The 19,317-nt window shown below is 44.6% G+C and overlaps 1 protein-coding gene across 4 annotated transcripts in view; it reads left to right on the top strand.

The window, feature by feature from the left end:
* The window catches only part of WDFY3 (WD repeat and FYVE domain containing 3), a 2,050,643-nt gene that overhangs the window by 704,552 nt on the left and 1,326,774 nt on the right, over positions 1 to 19,317 (top strand). For all 4 annotated transcript variants that reach the window (XM_086961876.1, XM_086961875.1, XM_086961873.1 and 1 more), the window contains one exon: positions 2,488 to 2,659. In XM_086961876.1, coding sequence (XP_086818002.1) covers positions 2,488 to 2,659 — 172 coding nt within the window. The remainder of the gene's footprint in view (positions 1 to 2,487; positions 2,660 to 19,317) is intronic.

Genomic DNA, 19,317 nt, shown 5'->3' with positions numbered 1-19,317 from the left:
AGATAATTCCAACACTGTTGAGTGGCTCTTGTGTCTCCTCGTTTCCTTGGGTCCGCCTAACTCATTCTGTGTCTGGCTGCTGTTGCGATGCTATCAGTTTTTTGGGGAGTGAAGGCTATATGTTGGATCTAAGCACAAAGTACAGTGACCTTACATGCTACCGGTTATTCTACGATCAAAAGATATAATCTGCAAAATATCAGAGGGTTATGGATGCACACTGCAGTTAATATTTTCATACATGTAAAAAAAAACTAATGTTAAAAAGTTCTTTTAAGTGCAGTGCATTTTTTTGATTGAGCGTTGGAAACGTACCTAATGCAGCCTACGCATTTGGCAGAAGCTAGCCCATCTTGAATGTTTGCTTGTATTGTTTAGAGAAGTATACCAGGAAAGAAAACTGTGATTATGGCGCTCCATATAGTTCATGGTGAGTTCCATTTAAAGTTTTATCCAAGTAGTTAAGCTGCTACCTGTGTTCATGATTTATATTCAAGGTCAGAAAGGCTATTGTCTTCTCTGAAATACTTCTTACAATTATAGTAAGCATTAGAAAAGCACTCGTTTGTGTGCAGCACATGTTGGCAGCAATTAATAACTCGTTCAAACTTGTCTTCGGAAATTAAAAGAAAATTGAATTTGAGAAATAATCGGTGAATTGGGTAAACAAGGTATAACTTCTCTGTTGGGTTTTATACATGCCAGATAAACACAGGCCTAACCTCTTATTTTAACATTTCTAGCACTTTTGTACCTTTTATATAATATCTAGGGCGTTGTCAAGTCCAGTTTTATTTAGAAATATGCTTGTTCCAAATTAAAGTTACTCGTCATTAAAGTATGGGTGATATAAATGCAACATATCTTGATAAGTCCTATGGAAAATAAATACTTGATTCACATTTAGGTACTAGATATTCCCCACTACACAGCTGGTCTTCAGTCCTCACCATCATAATCAATATTTTAGCACCCAGCATGTATATTTGAGGTTTTATGGGTAAATTCTTGGTAGGATGAGATTTAGAACACTTTGCCTTCTCCAATGAGGTTGGTTGGTAGTAGCGTTGTCGACCTTAAATATATGACCAGTATATTTGGACCCAGAAAATACAGGAGCCCTTATCCAGCCTGGACAGTTCTGGACATTTTATCAGACTTACATTTTCCCATAACCAGCCTTCTTATCCCTGTACTCCAACTAGAAGCTCAGTTTCAACAGTGCTGTTTAGAGCACTAGTGTGTCTTTGTCTCTGCTAGTGGCCATATTCAAAAGTTCAGGCTGGTCCTTTCAGAGGACCAATAGATGAATTTCATTGCACGTCAAAATAAATCTGAAACCAGACTATGTGTGGGCAGTGTGGATTTCTGCTCCCAGTATCTGGAATCAGAATATACACATTTACGTTTGAGGGTTTCAGATATGCATGACTGGTAATCCACTCCGCTGGGATGGCCATGTGAAACACAGAGAAAACCCACACTTGGCTTAAGACCAAGGGCCTGCTTTGTGAGGTAGCTGGACAGAGGGATCATGATCTCTGGACGATAAGGAGTTCATTATCAAGGTGCTGAATGCCATCTTTTTAGGCTATGGGTTCTAATTGTCCTGCTCTAGCAGGAGCTGACATTGGTGTATGCTGCAAACAATGCAGCCTTTGATATACCTGAAAAAAGAAGGAGGCACAACTTTGTTTTTTGTGAGTTGGCCATAGTGGAGAAATTGAAGCTCACCGTCACAACATCTGTTATCTCATTCTTGTTCAGAAATCCAGAGGCAGATTAACCCTTGTGCCTCACATGTTTGGGGAAAGGAATCCCACTGTCAGTGTGTGGACTGAGATGCTCTTTTTCATTGCATCTCTGCAATACAGCAGGTCCTTGCTTTCATAGGTACTTTTGGTTTGCAGATTATGCAAATTATATCTCCGTCATGGGAAGTGTATCCTTCCTGTCTAGGCAAAATAGATATGTAAGTCCAAGAAAAAGCAATTGTCCGGTGAGACTCCAGGCAAAAAATACCTTTCTCCCATTTATCATCCGATGTGCCATTTCTACCCCTGTCAGAGGGTGGCACAAAGTGAGGGGAGCTGTTTTCTACATTTAAAATACCATACCTGTAATCATTCTTGTTTTCTGATTGGAGGGAGGGTCTCCTGTTGACATTAATTTCTGATTGTTCAAAAATGTGAAATATCGTTATGACGCATTTCACATTTTTCAACGCAATTTTTATTTTGGATAATCGTGAGGCTCACACTTATTCTGCTTGTGTGGAGAGCGTATGGAGTGGGGAGTATTTAACGGTTTGTGCCAAATCGTGAGTGAGTTCCAGAGAGGAGGGGGAGGCAGACATCGGGACTCAAACCTTTTCGTAGGCTTTTCAGTTCTTTTTTTCAAATACAAATGGTGAAACATTTTAATATTTTAAGCTCAAATACTGTGTATTAATGTAAATGCTTTTTTCACTTTCTCCATTTTTTCCAGGCACGCCTACCATTCTGTCGCACCTTCCTCTGTACATATACCCAAGAATGCCCTGGATGTGCGGCAGCATACTCCACCTTCCCACAGTTTAGAGAATGTCATTATCCACCCTGGTGCGATGCTTGCCATGCTCGACCTGCTGCCCTCAGTGGACTCCCCTGTGCAGCCAGAGGTAAGGTTGAAGAGGTATCACTGGGGCATAAAGCGATATCTTTTGTTTACCAGGTGCCGTGTAAAATACATATTATGATCACTCCAATGTGTAACTATTTCTTCCTTATGTGTAGACGTCTAATAAGTTGAATGTAAGGTATTACATCAGCACTATGAACTTGTCATTTTGAAATGTACGCTTTGAAAGGCCATTTCTCAGTTCGAAATTGGCAATGAAAAATAGTTTTAAAAAGGGCAACAAGGACCAATGTCTATGGCTGGTAACAAACTACACAAAAGAGGGCCCAGAGAGGTAAAAAAAAAAAAGCTTTTTAAACTTTGTCCTCCATCCCCTGGAATGTATATGACAATACTTGGAAGGGCATTTTAAAAAGAGGCTTTGTTTAGTGCAAATCTGTCAATTAACTTTTATCACAATCACAGTTCACTTTCTTGGCAAATTTGAACAATACATGGCTGCTGACTAGGTGCTAAAATAGCTGTGCACACATGGGAAGAGACTGCAGGCATAAAAAGCATTGGCAAAGCGAGTAGGCCTTGCCTTTATAATGCAAGGGCTAAGCTCTTCGTGCACTAGGCTGCAAGAAAGTGTGTCAACATTGGCCTTTCACAAGGGGAATGTAAGCCCCCAAACAAGTACATGTTATTTTCCCCAGGGTTTTCAAGATCCTTGCACCAGATCAGTTCCTCGTGCATATTCATTATGGATATCCAGACTGGAATTTACTGTTTAGTGGTCAGATGAGTACACCTTAATGTTTCCCTCCTTGCCATCAGTTTATAATCCACTACGCATTAGCCATGTTGGCACAGATCTCTGGGTGAAGTTGGCCAAGCTTCCCAAATTACTAAGTGAATTATACAATGAAGTTTCAGCTACAAGAAGCTGTTGCACTCTCATAATGAAGCCCCCAAAGGCTGCGCGTCTCCCTGGCCTGTCACCAGCACAGGAAACAAAAGTAGAGCACGCCCGCCGGAGGGAAAACTAGAAACCAAACTCACCTGGAAACAACGAGCTCCCGGACTCCTGGGAAGCGTGACCAGATAACAACGCAGGAAAAGACGTCCAGCTCGTGATTTGGCTATCATGGGAGGTACGCGCGAGCAGCCGCGCGCCGGCCCCATCACTCACCTGCACAATGTTGCGCTCTGCCAGCTTCCCTCGCGAGGAGATCCTGATGTCATTGCCGTCCAGCTCCACTATGGCTGGAGGAAACACAAGCATCAGCGCAAGGCAACCTTCATATGATGTTACTTGTCTGAAAGCCCTAGCAATGGTGCAGTAAAACGAAGAAGTCCTGTTTTAATAACTGATTTGGTAAGGAAGTATTTTCATAATAATTTTATAGGGTGTTTTGACAGTGCTGCAGCTGTTATAAAACTAGTGGTGCACTGCAGCAAGGCGAAAGCTCGCTGCTGCGCGTGCTAGCCACTGTCGGGAATGGGCGTTTCAAAGGCGGGACATTGTCCCGCCTTTGCCCAATCACGGGACGTTTAAAAAAAAAAAAAAGCACACGAAATCCAATGGAAGACTGGGAAAGCAAACCGACACGCACAAGCGTGTGGGTAGCTTGCTAAAGCCCGTACAAGAGGTCTCGCACTGCGCGATCAGTGCTGCGCACTGCAACGCAGGCGCGAGACCTAAAAAAGAAATAGTGAAGGTTTTTCTTCAGTAAGGAAACCCAAAGAGGAAGACAATTGAAAAACAATTTTAAAAAATCAATGGGAGCTTACAAAAGCAGTGCCATAGGGCGTGAGAGTTCCATTGGGAACAAACATGAAACAGGAGACAAGAAGCTTGAGGGTTCAAGTTAATTGGAAAAAACACTAGGAAGAATTTTTTTTTTTATATTTGAGAAGAAAAATAATCCCCCCCCCCCCTCAAAAAGAAAAACAGGAATGCCACACATTCAAGGTATAGAAGTGGGACTGAAATTGGCACTAAACTGATGCAGAAAAATGTAGGTCTACTTCTGGAAAGTGGTTGTTGCTCGACAGCAAGGTCATCCTGGCCTATAGGCAGGGCCACTAGAATTGCGCAGCAGTAGAGGGCCAAACTTTGTGGCAGGGTTGAGTTAATTATGCGGCAATAAAAGCCAAATTACACCTGCATTTTGAAATAGTGTTACTTGCTTATTTCGTAATTTTTAAACTTGGTAAAACCTCATTAGTACCAGTTTCATACTCAAACATAGCAATAAACAGAAAGGTGACCAGTCCAGCTTTGCAAAGGGCCTTCCACTGCGCAGCAACACGTGTCACTGCATTTTTTGTAACTTTTGAACCGTTTGAGCTAGAAACATTTCTTTTTGTTAAAATCTGCAGATAATGCTGCAGATGATGGATTATGTGACAAATTCGGTAAATCGATAATTATGCGAAAAAGGTTGTGGCCGCACAATCGCATAATTTCGGTGGCCGTACCTATAGGGCAATCAGGCACTGCTAGATGGGCTAATTTGACAGATCAGATCAGTGTGTAGGCTGTATTTTTAGTAGCATGTGGGCCTGTTTTGTGATGTGGTGTGGTAGTGTTTACTGTTGATTAGCCTGATATTAACAAAAGCATGCCTGCAGCAAACAAATGTGTTGTTTCCCATACCTTGTAAAATACCCTTCCAGCGTGCCTTTGCAAGCTCTAAACTGGGATAATATGTAAATGTAAGACATATTTGTGCTATCTGTAACTAATTGGGAGGGGGGGTGGGGGACTTTTATTCAGGTACCTGGGCCTATTTTTGGGCCCTGTCCGACTCTGCTCCAGAGTACGGCAGCAGTGAACGATACCTATGTCATACAGATTTCATTTTTGCTCCATTTTGCTGCGACTTACCATTGTCAGTTGTCACTTGTATTTTTTTGTGCAGTGCGCACGGAGGGGGATAGAGTAGGACGTATACAATTGAGAAGCAAGCGTCGTCTGATCAGCATCCAGAGCCCTCTATAATTGGAGCAATGCCCAGCTCAAGATAGTAGCGCCTTATTATAGGTAAATGTCTTTCCTACTGCTGACTCCTCAAGCAGTGACATCACAAAGCTCCAGCAGTGATGTCCACCCTGTATTCCATCGACGTCTCCTAGGGAACTGCCTCCATCAACTGCCATCCATCAACAGTGTGTCTTTTGCTTTCCCGCCCTAAGTGCACCAGGTATGCCCGGACGTAGGTCCTGGGCTCACTGGGCCACTGGAATCAAGCTATCCTGGCTGAAGAGGGCTGAAACCCCGAAACCGGTCCTTGGATGCTTGTTTCCGTTCCAGGGAGGACCTGGCTTTGCAGTTTGGGTTGGATTATTACCATGTGGCACAGGGTCAAGACTATTTTGCATATGGCCAGGTCTAAACTGGGGTGGCATGGTGAGCAAAAGAATGAAGGATTTAACCCAGATTTCTTGACTGTGGGTGAATGTTTTGATTTGTTCTGTATTCCGTCCATTAACTGTGTGTCTTTTGCCAGCTCAAGACAGTAGCACCTTATTATAGGTAAATGTCTTTCCTACTACTGACTCCTCTAGCAGTGACATCACAAAGCTCCAGCAGTGATGTCCGCCCTGTATGCCATCGACGTCTCCTAGGGAACAGCCTCTTATTGCTTCTCCTGACGAGAACTAGTCTTTTTTCCTATCTCCCGTCCTATAGTCTTTTGTTGTTTTGTTGGGTTATTTGTGGGTGCTGTCTGGTTTGGTTTTGGGGATGTCTGGGCCACAACCAAGCACCTGTGAGCACACGCTGATCGTGTCGCCACCAGCAGGGTAGACAGGACAGTGTTTAAGAGCTGTCGCTCAAATGCTCTTGAACACAGCACAGTGAGACGAGCTGTGGACAGCCGGAAACGCCTGCAGATTTCGGTGGTTATGCGACCATCAGGTACATTAAACATATATTAAGTAGTTACGTTAATTAACGTGCCGCACTCCATGCTTAATTTGTTAAAAAAATAAAATATGCGCAGGGCCTCAAAGTTATTTTTAGGAGCCAGTTGTGGGCACTGCCGAATACCGATGCTGTGTCTAGTCCTTAATCCCCCTCCTACCTCTTTATATTTTACTACCCTACTCTGTTTCGTGTTCGTCTGGTTTCTTTTCATCCCTGCTTTGTTTCTTGGGTTGTATGTTGTTACAACGCATTCCATTGCAACGCATGCCTTTTCCACTCATGCGTTACAACGGAATGCTTTTTGAACACATGACCTTTACCACGAATATTCCTTCACCACGCATACCTTTACAACGATTTTCGTTGTTAATGTATGCATACTCTTGGTAAAGGTTATACCCCTTACGTGACACCCCATCCCCAATCCTTTTTATATTTACCCCTGCCCTTAACCCTCAATCCTTTTATATATATTGTTTTATTAATACTAAAATTCCCCTTACCTCTTCACATCGTCTCCTCGCCATATTCCGTGGTGACGTCCTACGTCGTAAAGAGGAACCGGAAGTTTCTTTCCGTTTCCTCTTAAACAACGCCGATTGCCTGTACGTGACTTTAGGTGAGTTTTTATTTTTGAGGGGGAGACCCTCCAAGCCCCCTTTTTTTCCCACGTTTTGTTTTGGGGGGAGACCCATCAAGCCTCCTTTTTCTAATTGTTCCCTTTACCACACATGCCTTTACTACGTATCTCGTAGTAAAGGAATGCGTGGTAAAGGCTTTCGTGGTAACCACACATGCGTTGTAATGCATGCGTAGTTAATGCTTTCGTGGAAATGGCTACGTTGTAGTGACCGTTTCCCAGTTTCTCCCTTAGCTTCTATCTTCCTTCTCAATTCTATCATCTGCCTTTCTTTCTCTTGTGGTGGGTCAAAGCCTGATGAGGAACAATGCAACCCAGTCGACAGAAATTAATGTGGCCGCCCACCACCTGCAAACACCAGCACAAATTAAGCAGTGCGGGCCCAAACCTGTTTACCGATGTAATGCAACCCCATGTTTTCACTGTTTGTTCTACTGTAGAGTGTCAGTATGTGGCTCACAAAGGACGCAGGTACAGAGAAACGCCCAGTACTACTGCAGACGTATTTTCAACCTTTTAGTTAAACAAAGCAAGCTAGAGTAGTGTTCGTTTTTTTGTTGGAAAATTTGCATGGTATCTATACTGTTGGAGCGCTTGATGGCTTTTACCCACAGGATTTGTAACGTTTGCTCTTGCAGTTGTCCACGATTCATTGGAAATTTCAACTCCTACCGTTTTTTTCAGGAATACTATAATGCCCCACGTTCTCATTTACAGAAAATACATGCTCATCCGTTTCAAAATTTTAAAACGCTAACAATCTAATTAGCCTCATGTATTGCTTTTCATCAAAAGCAAGCTTTTTTGGGGAGGAAATATGTTCTGATAGCTAAGTTGTCTTATTTGCAATCTGAGGGCCAAGGTTCGAACCTTGGCTGTGGATTTTGATTTCAGGTTATGTGATTCTGGGTAAAAAAAAATTCACCAGATTTGCAAAAAGTGTTTGTGGTCTCAAATCCTACAATTTGCAGTATCTCACGGTTTGCAACTGCAAACATTGTTTTTGGTATGTTGTAAACTCTTGTCTGTAGTCAGTAGTCTTTCTGACTCCCGAGATGATTTTTACACATATTATGAATCCCAGTTAGGAGGGGGTGTGCAGTCCTAATGGCATGTCACAATGCAATGTGTCAGTGATTTGCAACCATAATTTCGTCTGCAAGCTATTGATCAGTTACTGATTATGGAGTTGGGGTAATACTGATTCTCAAATGAGAAACTACCCCTGCGGTACAGCTTTCCCTTTTGGAGTCAAACAATCGGTCAAACAGCATTTGTATAGCGCTACACTGTCACCCTTAGGGGTATCTGGGCGCTGTGTCTGAGTTGAAGAGCCAAGTCTTGAGTCTTTCTGAAGTCTGCCAGCGAGGTATCTGTACGAAGCTGGACTGGAAGGTCTTTTCAGGTCTTGGCTGCGATATAGGAGAACAGTGGCCACTGCAGTGACAGTTTTGGGGGGGGGGGGGGGGGGGGGGGGATTTTGTTCGAGGACAAATGAAGAGGAGCGCAGGTGTCAAGAGTACTGGTGGAAGTTCAGTCAATGGTTGATATAGACCGGCCCTTAGTTATGGAGGGCTTTGTAGGCATGCACCAGGATCTTGAACTGGCATTTCTTCTGCATGGTAAGGTAATTTATTTATTTGTACATGATTAATTAAAACCTTTACAATAAGTAGAACGTTGCTATAAATTACAAAGAATACATTATGCATCTTTCTAAGATTTAATAACTATGGTCTCTGTAGGTGTTTGCTCTGGGTATGTTTCTGTGGTGGCCTACATCAGCGTGCTTAAGATTGTTACTGTTCGCCCCTGTTTCCCCTTTTGGGACTGGGTGTGCACTTGGCGTGTTTCTTGTCTTCACCTGCAATTCTAAAAACGTTGCTCATTTCAATCTCTTGACCTTTAATTCTTGCCTGTGGCCTCTCCTGCCTGCCTTCCGTGGGCTTGCCTGGTAGGCCCTGGTTGCGTCTCCTCGTGTTTCTTCTCAGTCTTTGGTTGGAGCTCACATTGTGTGCCATTACGCTAAGAATGGTCCCTCTGCCTTATATGTATAGTGCCGTTTCAACCTCTTGTGCTTATAAGTATGGTGTAACACCCTTATGGCATTTTGGGATATCTTGCATCCTGCTATCTTTTCACCTTCCGAGCTATTTGGATTGCTGTCTGGCTGTTCCGCCACAGCTTTACCCATTGTCCCCCACTCTGTTGCCGGCTCGAGTGCCTGGCGCTTTCTGTTGTTTTATTGCAGACCCACCTCCCCTTTGGGGTATGGCTGTGGTATCTATTCTAAGTTAAGGAATCTGCACCTAGATGTCTCTTTCAGATGTACGAGTTACTTACCTTCGGTAACGATGTATCTGATAGAGACGCTGTCTAGCCGTAGATTCCTTATGGCCCACCCAGCCTCCCCGTTCTGCGAGGACCTTGCCAAGTGGGTTCTCCACTGGCCTCCTTTTTAGGCCTCGGCCTGATCCAGCGCATGCTCTGGCCGAGACATTTAGTAGCTGCTTTTAAAGGTGCTACCAAAGTGGCCACCACCAGCAGCTGCGCGCGCATCTCTAGCGTGCTTTAGCGCGTCATCGCGATCACTTTCGCTTTCAGAGTGATCGCAATGACTTTCGCTTTCATGGCAGCGCGGCATTAGTTTTACTACTGCCGCGCGGCCAATACTTGTTTTTACTGCTCTTTGAGAGTGTTTAAGATTACCCTTTAAAGAATAACTACTGTCAGGGAAACTTTTACTGCCATCGATGGCGTCAGTAGATTCCGGGTGATGGTGCCTGGTAGGAGGCATCTTTCAGATCTTGTGCGCGTGCCGCATGTGCGCTATTAATAACCTACCATTTGACGTTCATCAGAGAACACAAGCAGGTTCTGCTCCCCCCGCCCTGGCTTCGGTTGCCATTCCAAACACACGTACGTACCTGGCACCATGCATCTCGGCAGGTCGCATCAGGCCGCATTCACAAGGAAGTCCCTGCCACTTCCAGAAGTAAATGTAGTGTACCGCTAGGTTACTCCTCTAGTTCAGGACTTAGGCGTGCTGTCAGGGTAAGTTACACCTACGTACAGCCAATCATCCTGAACCTGGTTTATCATAAGGAGGAAAAAGCTGCACACATCTGTATCGTGGTCAGAGCTCCTCAGAGACGCACACGCACCCCTATACCAAGGGGGTCATATGCCACTCACACACTTCCGGTCAAGCGTGCCACCTCCAACTGTACCCAGTTTCAGACACAAGGCATACCCTGCATGCAGCTAGTCCGGCATAACTTGCTGGGTATCTTGCTACAAAGTGAACATTGCATCTGCGTTACCCCAAGCGTAGAGGCGCGCTATATAAATAGCAAGTAACCACAACTAGATCACGCCATGTTGGGAAGAACTTCATTGACGTTTGCAGAGGAAAAATAAATTAACAAGGCATTATTCTTTTTAGTATTCACAAACCAGTTCTGTTGCCTATGAAAGAAATCTATGAAAATCATAGATTCTTATGCGGATGCCTAACCGTTAAGATACAAATTGTCCACCCTCAGAAAATCCACTGTATTACGTTTGGGGTTAAAATACCGCAATTAGTTGGTTTTGTTTTACTACCTGAAAATAATTTTTCCAGCTGGATATATTCCTCTGCTAGACCTCGGATTTGCGCTAAAGTTAAATGTGAAACTTGCTGTGAAAACATTGGTATAATACCTGTATAGATGTAAATCTGTGGGAGTGTACTAACTTTCTAATGTGTACCTACATCAACCTCCCTCCCTTGATACCCGTAACACCTAACCTAAAACTGGATCTATGGAAAAGCCTCCATATTTGCAGATATAGATATTCGACAGGTATAATCCATCTGTATGCATTAATGTTATTTATGCACAAATTATTGAAACTAAGTACGAATAATAATTTATTTCTAAATTGATATGATAGAGCTTTCTCCTACCTCATGTGAACATTATTATTCATGGAATCTCATTTTTGCACAACTTTATTTGTTGATTTTTTAATCTTCTAAACTGTGAGCCCTGTCTCGCATGAGCAGAGCATCTGGTAGGTGCAAGATTTTATTTACTCTAAGTGACCTGAACGTTTGTGTTCCCCTTTACCCCCCAGTAATATAGCCGTGTTTATGATTCCGCAGATTATATAGGACAGCCCAAACAGATGAGTAGTATACCTTGCTGTTGGGTCACTTCTAGCACCTTATGAAGTAGAAAACAAGGGACACCTCATAAGAAGCACTTTCTGTGAAAATGTATTTGCTACAAAAAGTCTTCAGTTTTTATACAGCAATATGAAATCAAATTGTGCACTGTAAAGTAAGTTTCCTAGTGGTAAATGTTTTTGAATTTCTTGTAGAAAAGTGAAAAAGATTTAGTGCTCCAGATCGCAGATGGGAGTAAACTGGTTCCTGAGCTAAATTTTACCTTCAAGAAGACTAGCCGACTCCTCAGGTGCCCGCTGCTCGTAGATGTCTTCTACCAATGCCCATTTCACCCCACTCTCCCAGGATCAATGATACTAACTGCCCCGCCAGGTGTGTGACTGTGTTAGTGGAGCAGGTGCAGTGACTCTGGGTCCAGTGGCATTTGAGGCCCACTGCAGTCCAGTTTAGGCTCTCTTTGTTACCTAAAGGAAGAGGGGCCCATTTTCCTTGCTTGCATTAAAGCCCATGCCACACTTGTTATGCAACCGCATGCCTTTTAAATCCAATCTCCCGCACTAAATGCGGCCAACTTGTTTGCTGCTGCCAGGCATGGACCTTGTTGTGGCACTGATGCATCTTTCCCACAGTTTTGGAGAGAATGTTGGTGTGTGCTGTGCCCTGGAGCCTCTAGGGATCCTGAAGGCAGGGCTGGCCAGTGGTGTGGACGAGTTGGGTCCACGCCCAGTATGCCAACCTTCAAAGCAGTGCACAGAGCTGCATTCTGGCACCTGTTGTCAACCCCCTTCCTTCTCGCCACTCTCCCGTAATATCCTCCTAACCCAAACTCCTGCAAACAACTTGGAATCAGCATGAAGCAGCTGAGCTGTGGGTGATCCATGGAAGGGGAGGAGGAGCAGAGATATTTGTGTTCAAAGGCCAGTCACTTCTCTGATATAATCAGTGAGGAACATACCTGTGAACACAAATGGGACCCTTTGTTGCTTCTTTACTCATCATTAATAGAAAGGCACCGCATTTGCTTCTGCCCAGGGCGCTAACCGAGCAGTGGCCAGCCCTACCTCTAGATATGTAATAGGTTGGATCAGGAAACCTCGAGCAGCCTGGTGAAATGCCTTGAGCTTCCAATCATGGCTTGTTCTGCACACATGGTAACCGGGGTGGGAGGAGGAGCGGCATCACAGACTGTGGCCTGCAAATACATCTTTAAAACGAGCATTGACATAGCCAATAGGTCTCGCCTTTGGGACCTTATAAGTGTTTAGTTATTCAGCACAATATCCTTGGTGCAATAACATTAACTGTTGCATGGCTAAACACTAATAAGGTCCCAAAGGCGAGACCTAATGGCTATGCCAATGCTTGTTACAGTTGGCATTGGTTTTCTCTCATGGGGGCTCACATTGTTGCGTCCCTTTGAGGTCTGCCATAATACAGCTGTCTCCCTCTCAGGGGTTTCAGTTACGTTAATACAGCTGACTCCCTCTCAAGGGTTTCTTACCTGTGAAACAATGCCTTTTCTTTAACCTTCACCAGGAGATTCATCTTCATTTTCTTCTCTTCTCCTGCTGCCTTCCCTCCCTCCCGCCTTCTCTATTGGCTCAGGGTTCTGGTTTCCGCTACAGTCGTATTCTTTGGGGATCTGTTGACCTCTGTTTCAGACCTTCATTACTGTAGGGGTAGTGCCAGTCTTTTCATACCTGCCTGCGGTGGTCTATTGTTTTCGCTGTGCTCCGTACTTGTTACACGACACAGTTCTACATGGTACTAACAGTCTATTTCTGTCTGTTGTTCTGCATGGTACTAACAGTCTATTTCTGTCTGTTGAGATACTCTTCCCTTGTTGCACTTGGGAAGGGTCTTCGGTTAGCTTGCGGGGTTCCATCTCACAGCTTTTTCACTTATATATAGGCAGTGTCTAATTCTGTCTTTAACTATGGAATCTTGCACCATCCTCCGGATTTCTCATCCTTCGCACACTGTTCCCATACTTTCACAGTTTTTGTTGGTGCCTCTGCGTTGTGCCGCGGAAAAGTTTCTCCAAAGAAAACTGACGTCAGCGTGCGGAGGGACTTATATGACCTCGCTGACGTAATGTACGTGGGCGACGTCAGGGCAAGGTCGTGTGGAGCAGTCACCCGGCGCTCAGAGGTCCTGCTGAAAGAAAGTTTCCGGGTCCAGTCTGACGCCTGGGGATATTCTAAGTTAAGGAAACTGCTGCTAGACAACGTCTCTACCAGATACATTGTTTCCGAAGGGAAGTAACTCGTACTTCTTCCCTTCCTTTTTTTCTTCTTACGAGTTTTACAAGAAGTCTGGGGGCGTTGGTTGCTGGACAATCAACTGTAGTAACGGAAGCTGCTGGTAAATGGTCCATAGATTCAGTTTCTATACTGTCTGATGATGGTGTTAAGACTTCCCTACACGTCAGGAAGGAGTTACTGTTTACTGCCCACTCTACTTTTCATTGCTCCAATTGCATTATTCATGGTCCAGGCAGTTCGGTATTCTGAGGAGGGGTCTGTAAAACAGTTGTTTTTAGATCTGATGTTAGGTCCCCTATCATAGATGGTAAGGTTAGTAGCTTGTCTACGATCGGTACACAGGAACATGATGGTGGTGGTGTTGCTTGAACCTCATAAGCCGCTTCCTGTCCTCTCTTTATTAGGTCATTAAGTTCCGATATCTTCCAGTCAATTCCTGAAATTGAATCGGCCATTGACTGAAGAACAGTAAGCTGCAAATCCATTTTATGAGATTGAAATTTTAAAGCTGCAGCTGAATTTTGCAAAGTGTTTAACATTGTTATCCATATTGATTCTGGAAATGGACTTCCAGTGTTGTTGCTTTTCTCAAGTCTTGGGAGATTGTTTGCTTCCATAGGTGAATAAGAGTGGGCTGGTTTTAGGTTGTAGGAGGCAACTAATTCTTCCCATTCCTGTGTGGCTATAAAGGTCATATCATTGTACGAAGAGTGAGAGTCATCAAAAGTTAACAGTGTTCGACGCACTTGAGGCGTATTTACTATTGAGCTGTTATTTGTAGCTATATGCTCCCAGGGATCTGCTTGGGTCGTTTTAATTGATTTCATTTGAATAGGAGAACTATTATTTAATTGAGGAAATAAATCTTGTGTTTTTTCGTCACGGTCACTCATGGGGATGGGGAGCAGAGGTACAGAGGCTTGGCAGCTGAGTGCAGTGCCGAAAAGGAAGAGACGAGGCAGGGTAAGGCAAGGGTAAGCGATCGCTGGAGAAGCAGGAGAGCAGGGCACACAGGCGCTGCAGGCCACACCTAACCTAGTTGGGCCTCCTCCGAAGCGCACCTGGGCACAATACTTCGCGGCCAGCGTTAATGGCGACTGTGCTCTCTGCCTTTACCATACCCCCACTGCGACTGCTTCTCCACAGCTGCTACCGCATCCAATGCAGATGTCGGGTGATTAGCTGTAATTATCAATGACTCGGTTCCTCCTGACACCTTGCTGCTCATTTGCTCGGTCAGAGATCGCCTCCAACCGTCAGCCAGATCCTCGGGAGTCCCAGGGGCTTCACCCATCACCCGCTGTTCCTGCTGGAGCTGTCTGCCTCCGCCGCTGCTAGCCGCTACCAGCATCAGCATCCTAAGCGGAGACGAAAGCTAAGGGCCGGGTCCACAACTCGGCAGCTTTCTGACAGTCTCTCGCGGTGGTGTCTCTCAGCATTCGCAGCCGCTCTCCTCTGCTCCTCGCAGCGCGGTCCTCAGCAGGTCGCAACTCTGCATGGGGAACTAGTGGAGAGGTCCAGGATGAGTCTGGCTGCAGCGGTCTGTATGGTCTGGAGTCTTTGATGAGCTGGATGGAGATGACAACATAGAAGGCGTTGCCCTAGTCGATGTGGTTGGTGACGAGGGCCTGATTAACGGTCTTTCTGGTGTTGGTTGTGATCCATCCAAAGATTCTGCAGAGCATGTGAAGTGTGTGGAAGCAGCAGGAGGTGACTGCGTTGACTTGTCATTTCATGATCAGCTCGCTGCCGAGGAAAATGCCAAGGTTGCTGCATGGTCGGTGCGTGTGGGTCAGAGTTCTGCAGGCCGCCAGCTGTGGTCCCATGCGGAGGTGGTCTTCCCAAAGATCAACACTTCAGTTTTGTAAGAGTTGAGTTGGAGTCAGTTGTCTCATTTATTTGGCTCAGTCATGGCGTTGCAGAAGTTTATTTTGGCATTGGAAGGGTCCTCTGTGAGTGAGAGGAACAGTTAAGTGCTGTCTGCATAGGAGACTATGTTGAGTTTTTTTCATATGACGACATCTGCGAGGGGGGGTCATGTAGATGTTGAACAGAGTGGGGCTGAGGGAGGATCCTTGTGGTACGCCGCTTTTGATGTCTTTGGGTGCAAAGGTGAAGGGAGGCAGCCGGATGCTCTGTGTATGTCATGTAAAGATGGAGGCGATCCACTTGAGGGCGCCTTGCTGTATGCCTGTGTTGTGGAGTCTGTTGATGAGGGTGTTGTGAGAGACGGTGTTGAACGCCGCGGTGAGGTTGTGGAGGATAAGGGCCACAGTTTCTCTATGGTCGAGGAGTGTTCTGATGTCATCTGTAGCTTCAATTATCATGGTCTCAGTGCTGTGGTTGACATGGAATCCTGATTGTGAGGCACCCAGTAGGTGGTTTTGTCCCGGGAATTCGGTGAGCTGCTGGTTGATGTCTTAATGGTATGAGAGAGGCTTCAGGGGCTTGTGGGAGGTGGAAAGGTGGGCAGGGGAGAGAATAAAGGTATCAGAGGACCACTGCATGCCTGCCTCTATGTCTTATTTGTCAAAACCCCCTTTTTAAAAAAAAATAGCACTTGTCCCTTTAAGAGGCACGGGCTGTTTTTATTATTGATATATATATTTTGTAATGTTTCTGCCAGAGAATTCAAATGCATGGAGGGTGGACTACCATCCCTTACAGCCAGGTGCAGGGGTTTGCAAGTACCCTCCACATTGAAGGTTTTACTACATTCTTTAGATGCTCATTTTTTTAATTTTTTCATGTGGTTGCACGGCACAGCAGTTGCAACGCAAAATATTATGCAGGTTGCAAAAAGTTGGTGGGCAATTTGTACTCTCCATTTGTCACCTACATTTTCATACATCATTGTGCCTTAATTGTAAGTAAACCCTTAGGGACCTAATTACCTGTGAAGGAATCTGTTTAAAAAATATAAGTGTTCTAAAAAAAAAAAGGAAACACAGACACACTTCCCCTTGGAAATCTCTGATTCCTCATGCAGCATTGGATGGTCCCATATATGATTGAATGCACCCATGTCTACGTACTGTTGCCTTATACAGAGACTGAAGCAAGACTCTCTCCTCCAACCTCATTGTTGTACTTTGGGACCCATGCCACCGAAGTAGCAGGAGTGTTATCCAACTAGTCACCCTGACATTTCTGCAAGCCCAGTATAGGAAATAAGCAAATCCTGCACATGGCTGCTTATGCACATTCGCCTACATGCATGTAAATACAATGGACAGCTGCACTTCATCTCACGCTATGACAACACTTTCACGGAGAGTTGATGACACCATGCAATTAAATATTAGTTTCAGCCTTCCAAACGGTGGGTCTGTATGATTTACATTTCATCAGAACAATTCCATTTCCAATTATAGTTAATCTCTAAGTAATCTACGAATAAAGTACATGAGGTGGCGGCATTTAGTATCGGTTTCTGAAGCGGCACAACACATTCCAAGCATGAAGTCTGACATGCCTTCTGTTCCAGCAAGCTAATTTAGGCTGTGGTCTCTTCCTTCACTTGGGCTTCAAACTCAAGTCCACGGTAGGTAGCAGCCCACAGTAAGTAGCAGCCCACAGCAAAGCTGATGTGATTTCCCTCTCCTGGGAGGGGGAAAGCATGGTTGGCCCAGGCACCTGATCGCAGCTCAATTAAAACCGAGCTGACTTGCTGCTGTTCACTTCTGGCTAGGGTAAAACACTGCTGGTTTCTCTACTCCAGTGTGCACAATAGTACACAGCGAACTTCTGTGCTTTTCCCTTGGCAAAAACAGTGGGGTCGCAAGGTCATTGACACCCTCGTCTATCATTGGCTCGACCGTACTGCGCCAGCCCTGGCCATGTAGGGGAATGTCACTTCTCTTAACATGCCCTGGGCCATTACAACAACGCCCCAAAAAGATACCTACACTTGGAACGACACACTGCCCACACCCAAAACTATTTTGTCGCAGCCCTGGCTTAAGCCTCCAGGTCGAGAAAGACCTCGACCAGCCTACACATGCATGGCAGGCCTCAAGACATTCTTCCAACCCCTCTTCTCTTCCACCTAACAAAAAAACAAAGGATCAAACTGGTTTGTAACGGAGCAGCTAATGATCTTTATTTTCAGCTGCGCTGTGTTCTCTTTAATCCTCTTCTTCTTTCTCCAATAGGGTGGCAGGGTGATGCCTATCTTGCCTTTCAATCCCAGCCGCCCTGCAAACTGCAAGGAGAGAGATTTAAATCTAAACAGGTTGCCAACATCAGAATATTCCACCCATGCAGATTTCTGCTTTCATGCAATGTTTAAATTATTCTCAGATTCATGCCTCAAGAACTTCTCACACAGGCTAGATTATTGTGCTGCTCTTTGCCATATGTAGGTGATCTTAATAAAGGGGCTGTATATAGGCCTCCATGCTAGTGAACGCACCTTTTGACTTACACCCAGCGATCATTACATGATACCTGTAGTGCCTCTTAGTGGAGTTAGGTTTGCTCAGCAGCCATCACCCGAGAATGCCTGTGTATATAGGTCTTGGGTGGTGCTCTATCCCCCCACCCATGGTCGATGGCATTTGTGCTCCTGCAGTCATAATACTCTCCCCCATTATTTTATTTTAACCCCTTCGCTGCTGATGACGAGCTCAACTCGTCATCAGCCACGGTGGTCGTGTACTGATGACGAGCTGAGCTCTTCATGTAACGCGGGTTTTTGTAAATTGCCGCACAGCGGAAAAATTACAGCCGCAGCAATGTGGTTAAACCTCACCATGTTTACTCCTACCTCGGAAGTCAAAACCAGGATGGTTATGACAGCGGTTTAAGGTACATTCCCTAGCTCTCTATTCTCTTTGCAGGTCGTTATATATTTTTGTGTGTGTATATATATATATATATATATATATATATATCTATATATATATATATATATATATATATATATATATATATATATATATATATATATATATATATATATATATATATATATATTATATGTAAATGTTAGAAATATGGGTCTGAGGGGTAGGTACCTTTGTCCAAGTAGGGACCCTTCTTCCTAGTCAGGGTAAGGGGGTTACACTTCAAGAATAACCCCTGCTCACCACCTTGGTAGCTTGGCACGAGCAAGCAGGCTTATCTCAGAGGCAGTGTATAAAGCATTTGTACATGCATACAGTAACACAGTGAAAACACTACAAATGGACACCACACCAGTTTAGAAAAAATAAGCAAACTTTATCTAAACCAACAAGACTAGAAACGACAAAAATCAACATACATTACTTGTAAAAAATAGTTACTGTGCAAAATAACCTTTAAATTAGAGGAATAACATAAAAAAAGTTCCTCTGAGTCTGTAGCTCCTTTGGGGGCTAAGGCGATTTTGAACACAACAATTCCAGCCAACCGCGTTGGTACAGGTTCGCTAAAGCGTCAACAGACTCTGAGACCTTGGGGTGCCCACAGGACGCAGTGCAAGCAGACCAGGGTTGCGTTGTGAAGCGAGTCGCTGCTCTCTGTGGTACCTTCAGGCCACGGAGTCTGCGACAGACTCAGTGACTGAGTCGGTTGCCCTTGTCTTTTGTTGCGACTGGAACCAACGGAACCAGAGTTGGTGCCTAGAAGGATGGTGAGGTCTTTGCTGTTCCTGAGAACTCTTGTACAGGGGGCAAGCTTCCCTTCAAGCCCTTGGAGATACTTTCTGAAAAAGGATACA

Source organism: Lissotriton vulgaris, chromosome 3_1 (assembly GCF_964263255.1).
Source record: "Lissotriton vulgaris chromosome 3_1, aLisVul1.2, whole genome shotgun sequence".
Lineage (NCBI taxonomy): Eukaryota > Metazoa > Chordata > Amphibia > Caudata > Salamandridae > Lissotriton > Lissotriton vulgaris.
The sequence above is the reverse complement of the archived record's forward strand: the minus strand, read 5'-3'. Positions and strand labels throughout refer to the sequence as shown.